The 11,678-nt window shown below is 43.7% G+C and overlaps 1 protein-coding gene and 1 long non-coding RNA gene across 2 annotated transcripts in view; one reads left to right on the top strand and one right to left on the bottom strand.

The window, feature by feature from the left end:
• Positions 1-2,676: 2,676 nt before the first annotated feature.
• Positions 2,677-11,678, bottom strand: part of LOC306668248 — a 9,607-nt gene continuing 605 nt past the window's right edge. Inside the window, exon 2 of the long non-coding RNA XR_013765782.1 lies at positions 2,677-4,170. This is a non-coding gene — a long non-coding RNA (uncharacterized lncRNA). The remainder of the gene's footprint in view (positions 4,171-11,678) is intronic.
• CABP1 (calcium binding protein 1) overlaps positions 11,606-11,678 on the top strand; it is a 23,310-nt gene continuing 23,237 nt past the window's right edge. The window contains exon 1 of the mRNA XM_079151397.1: positions 11,606-11,647. Within this exon, the coding sequence (XP_079007523.1) occupies positions 11,621-11,647 (27 nt within the window). The 5' untranslated portion in view covers positions 11,606-11,620. The remainder of the gene's footprint in view (positions 11,648-11,678) is intronic.

The following is an 11,678-nucleotide window of genomic DNA, read 5'->3' as shown; positions in this document are numbered from 1 at the left end:
AGCTGGCCAGGATCTGGCTTGATATTTGTCTCCCAGACTGTAGACTTCTCTGGACAAAGTGTTCCAGCCTGTGAGCATGTGCCAGCATGCTGTGACTGCTTTAGGAGCCCTGAACAGATGCATTTGTGTAACTGGACGTTTACATGTGTTTGGGGACCTGGCTGAGATGGGGCATTCCAGCAAAATGTCAGCACAGGTCTTCATTCTTTCTGTTTCTCTGTTTTCAGTGAAGCAAAATGTAGACATTTCCCAAGGCACGCCATACCGTACTCTGATTAACTAATGGAAACACCCACTGCTCTGAAAGCACCAGGGAAGAGCCTGCTAGTTGTGAATTCCCATACCTGTAACAGGTTGTTTCTACTTTCCAGGAGCCAGCTGTGAGAAACCCACAGCAGAGCTGCCCACCTTCCACTGAGGGAAGCCTGCAGAATTGCAGGCTGCAGCGGGCATGCCAGGTTCATTTTTAGATTTCATCTGTTCTTAATGGGAAATGGGTCCAACACTGCCCAGGTTTCTAGAACAATCTCTGACGGGGCTTTGGAGTTTATTAGCATGTTCACACCCTATCTCAGCTCATTACAAGAGCTCTTCTGTTTTGGCATACCCCTAGGCCTAGCCCAGTATACAGTACCTGGCATCTGGCGGGCATCACTACATTTGTGTGGGAAGATTGAATTTTCATAAGGAATGGAAGGCAGGCAATATGATCTTCATTTTATGGATAGTGAAACTGATGCTCAGTAATGACATGACTTGCCCAAGGTCACACAGACACACGAACCCAGGCAGGCAGCTGACCTAGGGTTATTAGGAAAGTAACTTCCTTCCATTGGCTTCCACATTTTGGGAAAATTTCTTTTGAAAAATTCAAAAGGAGGGAGGGCTTCGGAGAGCTTGGGCATTTGGAAGCCAGAGATTTTGAGTCATATCCCAGCACCATTATTACCTTTGGATCAGTTCTAAAAACCACATCTGTTTCCCCCATCTGTAAAATAAAAACCCTAATCCCTACCGTACAAAGTCATTGGGAGTACTATACTCACTGGGATAATGCAGTTCCATGCCTGCCACTGGGCGGTGCTCAATACACTCCAACCCCATCCTGACCTGCGGAGCGATGCAGGAGCCCGGCTCCCGGTCAACGCTTCACCGCCCGGGCGCTCAAGATGGCCAGGTTGAAACTCTCAGCCCAGATGCACCATCCCGAGCCGGTGCAGCGATCTCGCAGAGCAATAGTCCTGCGCATGCGCAGTTGCCGCAAGTCACGTGGCTCGGCACCGCCCAAGTCTGCAGGTGCGAAGCCTGAGGAGCGTTCTCCCCTGCTCGGGACTCTCAGTACCGCTATCCCTCCCCTTAAATTGGAGCTCTTCATCCTGGAATCCCCTGGGTGTGCGCTTGGGGGGAGGGGAAGGCACCGAAGATCTTCTAGAAGCTCAAAGGAGGGTTCTTTGGACTTTCCCATGTTCTAGGGAGCCGTTGCCAGTCGCCTGGGACCAGAGGAAATCCGACCAGAGAGATGGTGGAAATGTCCACTATCATCAGGCAGACCCGCCCCCCGGGGCAGCCCTTCCTCTTATTCAGCCAGGCGACAAATGAGCGTTCAGCCCTTCTCCGGTGTTCAGCACTAAGGCTTCAGTGACATGGACCCATCTGGGGAATGCATGCATTCTCTGGGAAGTGTAAACTGAGTAGAAATGAGTCTGAGTTAATCTGAAGGAGAGAGGAAGAGCCTGCAGACCCCCGGGGATGTTGGGAGCACCAAGGCGCTCAGGTCAGGGAAAGCCTGGATGGTGCAGAGGAAGGACGTTTGAGGGAATAGGGACGTGTGAAGAATTTTGGACCTGATCCCAAGAGCAGTGGGAAGCCATCGAAGCTGGGGAATAATGTAATCTTTATAGTCCTACACTGAATAATATTTCTGCTTTGCTTTCTCATTCGAAAAATGGATTTTTGAATTCCACACCTGCCATACTGAATTTTTTTTTTTTCAGAAATAAGAGAATGATGGAATATGTGTTTATTTTCAGGGTTAAATGTGCTAACAGATGCAAATTGCCTAGCATTTTATATGTGGTCTATAAATGGTAATTCCCTTATCTTTCCTCTAAATTCCATTCCACAATTTCTGCTATTTCAGGAGCACTGAAGGAGACCGATCCTGATCGTCCCCACAGACTAAAGATAAATTTCATTTGAAGGACATTGGATTGATTGGTTCAAAAGATCAAACTTATTATGCAAATAGTAAGCTCTTCATGATCATACAACATATTATTTGATTTATAGAACTGCAATTTGCATTGCACTTTTTGGGTGCATATTTATTGCATAAAATAAGACCGAGTTCCACCAAGTTGGGTTCACATCTCTGTTGTTATCCACTGTTAGGACACCACCTTGCTGGTCATCAATAGTAGACTTCCAAATATTTGTTGGGTTGGCTTAAATACTGGAAGATATTTTCTGCTAAATTTCAAGTCAGGGGAATCAGTTCTGGAGTTTTCTCTTTATAGTTGTTAACATGAATTTTGATGGCATGAGAAAGCTTGTTCTCTGAATTATATTTAGCTCATACAAACTCTACTGCACAATTATGTTGTAAAGAGGAATTAGGTTTTATCTTTAAGTTGTTATTATAGCTTTGGGAAGAGGTGAACATGCAGAATAACTACATAAAGTGGTAGCATATTGTATTATTAATTTTGCTGTTTTTTTTTTTTTAACATGGTGTAAGACCTAGAACAGACTGATACGTGTGGTAGGTGTATCAGGCAGGGTCTGTATAAAAAACAGATGGCACACTCAAAGTAGATAATTAGAGGAGGATTTAATAAAGGGACTATTTGCAAGGTTTGGGCAGGACACAGGGAAACCATAAGGTTATATGTAGTACCCAAGGGACTAGTAAGAGCCTTAACCACTCCTAGATCTGAAGGTCCGGAGGAGGGAGACATTGTAGAACCCAGAAAGAGAGGGTTGTGTGGAAAGGGTAACCTTGAGAAGAAGGTCTTTTATCAAAAGACACAACCAACCTAAGATGATCTGGCAGGGAGGGAGCTGGGGGAAGAGATGGGTCAACCTTATCCTCCTCCTGTCCTTGTCTCCTGCTGCTGTCTCCCCTCAGCTGTACCCAACTGAAAGCTAGAGGGTAACACAGCAAGCTGGTGTAGTTCATATAGGTCAGCACTCCAGGGCAGAGGGCAGGATGGAGAAGGGTAGACAGGCAGGTCTGGAGAGGCAAATGGAAAATATCCGGTACAGCAGGTTTCATTTACATGTCGAATAACGACCTGATATTTCAATCTTGATATCTTAGCAAGGCAGGGGAACCTGTGGGAATAGAACAGGCAGCAGGCTTGGGGTTTTTGTTCGTTTGTTTCTCGAATCTACTGCATACACTACACAAAGCATTTCCCAGAAGCCCAGCAATGGCAGAGGGGTTCCAGAAAAGCATTGTATTCTCCTTCCTGCATGCATTTTTAAGACCACATCCCCACTCCATCAAAGCTCTTGTTTAGATCTCTGAATAGTAAATATGTCCCCACTGGTCTCAAAATTAGATGCTGCTTCCCTGGAAGTAAGAGAGTTCAGGCAAAGCACACAGGCTCTGGATCTTCTGGCTAGAGGCTAGCAGTTATGTTCAGGCCATGTTTGTGCCCTTTAGGTAGCACCTCAATGGTCACTTTTCAAGCAGGGAGACCAGAAAAGGATCCATCCATGTGACTCTGGAAACTGGACCTGCTCTTATGAATGGAGTGGATTGTGGTCTCATTTTCTGCATCTGGGAAATCATTCCCCTCTTTAATGAGGTCCTTCACAAGAGGAGGGAATGGGTCTCCTTCAGTGACATGACTTTGACAAGCAAATCAATTCGTTCCATTTGTTTCCTCTTTGAAAACAGCAATCCTCGAGCGTTACATAATCTAATCTTCATGCCTCGCTGGTTTGTTCTGTCCTCCTGAGGAATTGGCAGATGGTGCCAATGCGGAGACCCGCGCACACGCCTCGCAAGCCTCATGGTAACAGGAGCGTTGCTCACAGTGTCTGTCTCTTTGCTGTGGGGTCCCTTGCTGGCATTTGTTTCTCTGGATCGGTTTGCTCTTTACCATTCTTCGGGCACCGCTGGCTTCTTGCCTTGGGCTCTCATTCCAAGATTAATTGGAAATGCTGAAAGCAGATAAAAAGGGAACAGAAAGTGAAGTTGAAAGAGCAGAGAATTTGTGGAATTTTGTCTAAAAACCCTTCTCCATTAAAGCTGAGTGTCTTTGGAGGGTGTAGCAGCAGACTCTGACTTCTTCATTCAGCTTGGTCCCTGTGTACATCCTTGTTGCTGGGTTACACATAGTACAGGGACAGGGTTGGCTGTGTCAGAGCCGGGAGAGTAGAGATCTGCTTGGTGAGGTCTCCGACTCCTGTCTCTAAAAGTGAGTCATGTACCTGCAGAAATGATTGTTCCCCAGATAGGTAGCTGCCTGGAATCCACCTTTACCTCAATGATGTCACCTTTGCTAAAAGAGGATTATCTCACTGTAACGTGAAGAGCCTCCTAGCAGGGCCCTGTCAGACAGAACTCCAATGTTTAGATGTCCTTGCAAAAGTACTGCCTCTACATCTCATTAAAAATAAATAAATAAATAAAACACCTGCAAATGGCAGTTTTCTTCTATCTTTTCTTTTTTCTATATATATATATTTTTTTTTTCAGTACAGAGGATTGAACTCTGGGGCACTCTACCACTGAGCTACATCCCCAGCCCTTTTTATTTTTATTTTTTAAAATTTTGAGTCAGGGTCTTGCTAAGTTGCTGAGGCTGACCTGGAATCTGGGATCCTCCTGCTTCAGCCTCCCAAATTGCTGAGATTACAGGCATGCGCTCAAGTGGCAGCCTTCAGGGAAGCTAATGCATCCTGGACTCTGTGTGGTTGGTCTGATTGTACCAAGACTGAGGCCCAGAAATCAGCTGACATGCTCGGCACTGCAATTCAGTTGTTAAAACACTGAAATACTTTCATACTTATTGGTAAATAGTTATGAGCTTTCAACTGCTTCCCATTTCCTCTGCTAACACGTTTTTGTTTTTTTGGTACCCAGGATTGAACCCAGAGGAATTAACTACTGAGCCACATCCTTGGCCCTTTTTATATTCTTTTTGTGAGATGGGGTCTCACTAAGTTGCTGAGGCTGGCTTTGAACTCACCCAGAGGAATTAACTACTGAGCCACATCCCTGGCCCTTTTTATATTCTTTTTGTGAGATGGGGTCTCACTAAGTTGCTGAGGCTGGCTTTGAACTCACCATCCTACAGGCACGCGCCACTGCTCCTGGCTCCTCTGCTAATTCTTTGTTTTTGTTTTTTGTTTTGCGGTGCTGGGGATCGAACTCAGGACCTTGTGCTTGCAAGGCAAGCACTCTACCAGCTGAGCTATCTCCCCAGCCCTCTCTGCTAATTCTTAAGTGTTGAGAGAGTCTAATTTTAGGCGATTTCATGAGGGGCTCTACCTTTCCGCACAGCAGCATGAGCTTCCTTTGCTGAATGCCTTTTGTTTCCAGCCATGAGATACCAGTAGGTCTGCTTGGTGCAGGGCCAGGCACATTTCCAAGTGCCACAGATGTAACCGCCCTGCTCACAGACTGCACTGTCGGCTGACTCTGATTTTGGATGGAACCTCCAGGCAATTAAAACATAGAACCCTCCTGCCTGTGGCAAAAACATAGCTGGTCCTTAAAGGTCACCTAAACCTTTATGCTTGCTGGTCACTCAGGGCCAAAGTTTATACAACAGAAATGACCTGTCTACACAACAGAAATGTCTGTACAACAGAAATGACCTGTCTAAAGGAGAAAAACAACCCATATTGAATCTTCTTTGAATTCGTACCACACAGGCGACTAATTTCTATGAAAACAATAACGTTTTGCTTCTTTTCATTTGTTATTCTTTTGCTAAATGTTAGATGAGCACCTATTATGCTATTAGGTGTTCATTACTGTGCTGGGTGTAGGATATCCAGTAGTGAATAAAATAGACCCTGTCTCTGCTTTCATGGAACATACAGTCTAGAGGGGGAAACCGATAATAAAGGAGGCCACTGTGGCTGGAGTATCCTTAGGTCATCTGAACTTGGGTTGAATTTCATCTGATGGAAACTGCATAGGTGTAATGGTTGACTTCCGGTGTTTTGCACACTTATCATATGTGTCTCACTGCTAGAGTCCTGGGGTGTATGGCATTAGTATTAAAGGAGTAAGACACTAGGGGAGGTCACTTCCTGTGCCAGCTAAGATCCCTGAGAGGCGGAGAACTGCTCTGGATTAGGAAAAGGAAGGGAAGAATGTTCTGAATGACAAATGATGGTGTTGCTATGTTCTAATAGTTGGAGATCAGGTGTGCTTTTTTTTTTTTTTTTTTTTTTTGGTGGTGTTGGAGATTGAACCCAGGACCTTGTGCCAACTAGATAAGTGTTCTACCACTGAGCTACACCTCTAGTACAGATGTGTGTGTGTGTGTGTGTGTGTGTGTGTGTGTGTGTGTGTTTTTAATAGGGAACCCAGGGGTGCTCAACCACAGAACCACATCCCAAGCCCTTGTTTATTTTTTTATTTTGAGACAGGGTATTGCTGAGTTGCTTAGGGCCTCACTAAATTGCTGAGGCTGGCCTTGAACTTGCGATCTTCTTGCCTCAGCCTCCCAGGCTGCTGGGATCATAGGTGTTTGCCACCACACCCAGTCAGGTATGCTGTTTTTAAAAGAAGATATAACTTCTGGGCTAGGGGTGTAGCTCAGTGGTAGAGCGCTTGCCTAGCATGTGTAAAGCACTATGTTGGATCCTCATCACTACATAAAAATAAATAAATAAAATAAAGGTACTGTGTCCATCTATAATTTAATATGTGTGTGTGTGTGTATAAAAAGAAGATATAACTTCTGACCAACCAGTTGTCTGTAGTGGTAGAATTTCCCTCATCTAGGCCTTTTCTCTCCTTCACCCTGGTAATCTAGTGAGTTCTGTAGCCACTATTTTGAAAATCATTAATCATGTCCCTAGGACAGTCCAGTAGTTGGTCATACTTGTCGGTCTTAATTATTTTTGCTCCGTCTGTCTTGCTGGTTTGATTTTCTTTTTATTATTATTTATACACAGTGAGATGTACAGTCTTAAGTGTGCCATTCAATTTTGACCCATGCATATTTTGTAACCTACATGTCTTTTTATTTTATTTGAAAAATCTTGGAATCCTCTTAAGTGATGAACATGTAGGTCCAAAGGCAGATTTTTGGAAAGGAATCTTCTATTTAGTATGCTATGACTGTCCCCTCACCCCCCAAAAGAAAATGCTCCTTCTATCCTTTCCTGTATTCTCCAATCACCACAGAGGACATAAAACCATAAGAACATTTTGTAATCCTCGCTTTCTGAAACCTAAAAGAGAGATTTTTGTCATCTGAAAACAAGGGGAGATTAACTACAGATTTTGCTTCTGACAACGGGAGAAAGGAATGAGCTAGACAAGGAACGTCACAGAGAATTAATTCAAGTACCAAGTGTGACTGCTCCATAACCTTTTCCAAGACTCCAAACATGACATACAGTCTCAGTCAGGAAACAACAGTTTTTAAAGGAGTTTGCTACAGGGACATGGCATTATCAAACAGAGGTGTTAAATGAGAGATTCATGCACCTGTTAGGAATTTGGCCCCTAACCCTGCCTTACTCCTTCTGAACAGTGGATTCTCCTAGAAATGAGACATAAAGACAATTACAGGCAGCCCTCGCTAGACTGATGCTGTGGTCCCAGACTCATCTCTATTTAATTGCCCTTGCACTCTGAGAAGATGTCTTTCTAGTGCTCCAAAACAACTGTCCTTTTGCATAATTTTCATCTGAGAGTTATACAAATAGTATAAAAACATGCAATTTGTGTAATTGTGTAATAATTGCAATTTGTGTAACACCTAAAGGCAAGTGTGAGGCTTCATGTGAAAGTGCTTCTGAAGCTCAAAAGGTATGTACAATCCAGAAGGAGTATTTTGAAATTATTTCTACATGGTAGGATACTTTGTAGGAATTGATTCCATCACTTCTCATGGTCAGTGAGGCAAGCCATTTTTGTTTTCCACATCCGAGATTTTTTTTTTTTCCAGCTGTCTTAATGATGATATTTCTGAAATAGTTCCTAAATCTGACCCAGCTTCAACAGTTAGTCCTCATTAGCACCCCTCCAGACTTAAAAATCCATGAAGAAAGGCATGATATTCACATATTTACAACTCTTATCCCCCAAATCTCGCACCTGGTGGGCACTCGATCACTGGTATTAAATGAATGCACCCAGTTGGTCTTGCCTTTAGTGTCCTTCTAGGCCACCCCCAAATGTATCTGCATTATCTTCAAAACCAGGTCTAAGTTGGGTAATGTGGTGCACACCCGTATCCCAGTGATTCAGGAGGCTGCGACAGGAAGATCACAAGTTCAAAGGCAGCCTGGGTAATTTAGCAAGACCCTGTCTCAAAAAATAAATAAATAAATAAATAAATAAATAAATAAATAAGATAAGATAAAATAAAAAGGACTGGGCTGTAGCTCAGTGGTACAGCACAACTGGGTTCAATTCCAGTACTGTAAAAACAAACACCCAAAACAGTTCTGCCTGCATACTACATATGCTACGAACCAACAAGGATTCTCCATTGCCTGTAGGTTAAAGTGTAAACCCCTGAATGTCACGTTCAAGGTCCTTCACAGTCTAGTTCCTAAGCACTTTTCCAGGCCCATCTCCTAGCCCTTATTCTCTCTCCTCCTTTAAACAATGACTCCCAAGCACACCATGCCTTTGCTTCGGCTGTTTGCTCTGCTTGGAACGACCTTCCTCTGACCCTCCTTATTCATCTGATGGAATTCACTTCTCCTTCAGAAAGCAGCTCAAATGTCCCTTCCTCTGCTGCTTTCTCTAACTCCCAGAAGGTTCTGTTTTGTGCTCTCATATAACCTAACCTGTAGTCCCTTACTGTGTGTTTCCCGTTTTATTAGAGTTGGTTTTTTCCTCTCCCTTTTTCTCTTTTACAAGTTCCTCGAGAAGAGGGGATGCATCAAACCATTCTTTAAACACCTCCCAAATTGGAATTCTTCCTACCTCCACTGCTTATCACTCCTGTGCTGGCACCTTATTGTATTTAAAGTATGATTGGCTCTGAAGTTTCTCGCTTGCCATCCAACAAATGACCTGATGCAGAGCAGCTGATGAGGGCTTTTTTTTTTTTTTTTTTTTAATAATTTTTTAGTTGTCGAAGGACCTTTATTTTATTTACTTACATGTGGTGCTGAGACTCAAACCCAGTACCTCCCACATGCTACGCAAGTACCACTGAGCTACAACCCCAGGCCCTGGATCAGGTTTTAATAATACACACAATAATATGCCACTCCTCTGCTACAAACCCACTAGTGGTTTGCTGTCTAAAAGAAATCCAGAGCCCTGTGTACCTGGTCCCTGCCTTCCTCTTCAGCTTCCTCTCTACCACTTCCTTGCTCATTCCAGCCCTCCTTCCCTCTCCTTGAAAATACCAAGCTGTTTCCTCCTCAGGACATTTGAATGTCTTTCCTTTGCCAGGAAAGCTCTTCCCCCAGCTGTATATATGACTTGCTTCTTTACTTTGTTTTAGTTTCTGCTCAAATGAGCCCTCTGCAGAGACCTTCCTTCCCTAGTCAAGGTCTAAACTAGCACTGTTTGGGTTGTGGGTGTAGCTCAGTGGTACAGTGCTTGTCTAGCATGTGTGAGGCGATTCCTCCATTAAGCTCAACGTTGTTGGTCTTTTTTTTATAGTTCTAGGGATTGATCACAGGGGCATTTTACCACTGAGCTACATCCCAGACCTTTTTATTTTATTTTGACAGGGTCTTGCTAAATTACTGAGGTTGGCCTAGAACTTGTGGTTTTGCGGCTGCCTCATTCTCCCACGTTGCTGGGATTGCAGGTATATAACCACTACACCCAGTTTAAGTTCTGTATCGCTACCTCCTTTGTTTCTTTTCATGGCACTGCATACCATCAGTTTGCCACCATGAATTTTCCATGCATTTATGTATCTGTTTATTTGTCATTGAAGACAAACCGTTTATTTTGTTTGCCACCATGTCCCTCTTCCCTAGAATAGTGCCTGACGTGACTGGGGATATACCTTAGTGGTAGAGTGCTTACCTAGCATGCCTGAGATGGCTGGGTTCTATCCTTGGCACTGCCAAGGGAAAAAAGAAAGAGAGAGAGAGAGAGAAGAAAAAAATAGTGCCTGGTAAGTGGCAGGCACTCAAGTATCTGCTGAATGAACGGATGCATTTTTGTGTATCAGGTGTCTCACACAGTGCCTGGTTGCACAAATATTTGATAAATAAATGATCAAATTAATAAATTTTATAAACAAAATAGAATTCTAGCATACATCCAGGATCATCTGGGATACAAGTGCAGATGTCCTATCCATTTATTCTGTGAAGATAATTTCGATTTCTTTTATTTGCTCTAATAATCATAGGTGATATAGCCAGGTTCTTTACCTTCCAAAAACGAGCTGTCGACAGAGGTCTTGCTCAAGAATATTTAGGGAATTTCAGAAAGGGACCCAAGAGTGGCACAGCAAGGATTTAGTCTACCCATCAGCCCATTGCCTTTCATCAGCTTCTGAGGGATTCTGCTAAGGTACTTTATCTGCTGTGATTTATATTGAATGTACATTTGTTTTTAATCCTGCTGAACACAGATTATTCTGAGGGCTGAAACAGGTTAAGACATTAACTGACCCCAAATTCTGAGAGGCTGAACCCTTTCCTTTACACCCCACACATCTGAATGAACATTGCAATGAGTCTTGAGGACTGCTCCCTCCACCCCTAGCCTGCCTCAGTTATTTGTGATTAAGAACTGAATGACTTTGATGACAATTCAGTCCCTTACAGTAGGTGGACTGGGGAGCGATTTGCTATACTCTCCTTTTGCATTTTGGCCTCTGGGCAGTTGCTTTCCCTGCCCATTCCATTTTTCTTAGTTTCATGCGTATGCATGAGTGAAGGAAGCAGACAGTGCAGAGAGTGGGGACCCCCTGGCACAAGTGAAGCATATGTACTACACATCTATCCTTTGTTTTTGTTTATTGTTTGTTTGTTTGTTTGGTACTGGGGATTGTTCTACCACTAAGATACATTCCCAGTCGTTTTTATTTGAGACTCACTAAATTTGAGACTCACTAAATTGCCCAGGCTGGCCTTGAAGTTGTGATCCTCCTGCCTCAGCCTTCTGAGTAGTTGGGATTGCTACACACGTCACCCTGCCAGCCCATCTATCCTTATAAGAGGCTAAGCAGTGATCAGACTGTGGATAGTATTGGGGCCAGAAGCCAGAACAGGGAAAGCTGGGCAGATTTCCCTATCACTTCAATCTCAAGCATCCCATTACTAAACAAGAGTGGTAGATGGGGCCTCAGGAAATGCAGAGAAAAGAGAACTGGCTAACTGCATGAGTGCTTTGTCCAAGCACTGGGCAAGGTGTCATCTGATGTCACCAGGAAGTTAGTTATGATTATCATCTGCACTTTACAGAAGAGGAAAACAAGGCTCAGAGAAGTTGATGACACTTGCCCAAGATACCCAGATGGTAAGCCTCAGATGGGATTTGAGATTCAAAC

The sequence above is a fragment of the Sciurus vulgaris genome (genome assembly GCF_902686455.1).
Source record: "Sciurus vulgaris genome assembly, chromosome: 8".
NCBI classification, from domain to species: domain Eukaryota; kingdom Metazoa; phylum Chordata; class Mammalia; order Rodentia; family Sciuridae; genus Sciurus; species Sciurus vulgaris.
Note: the sequence above shows the minus strand (reverse complement) of the source record. Positions and strands in the feature narration are given on the sequence as shown.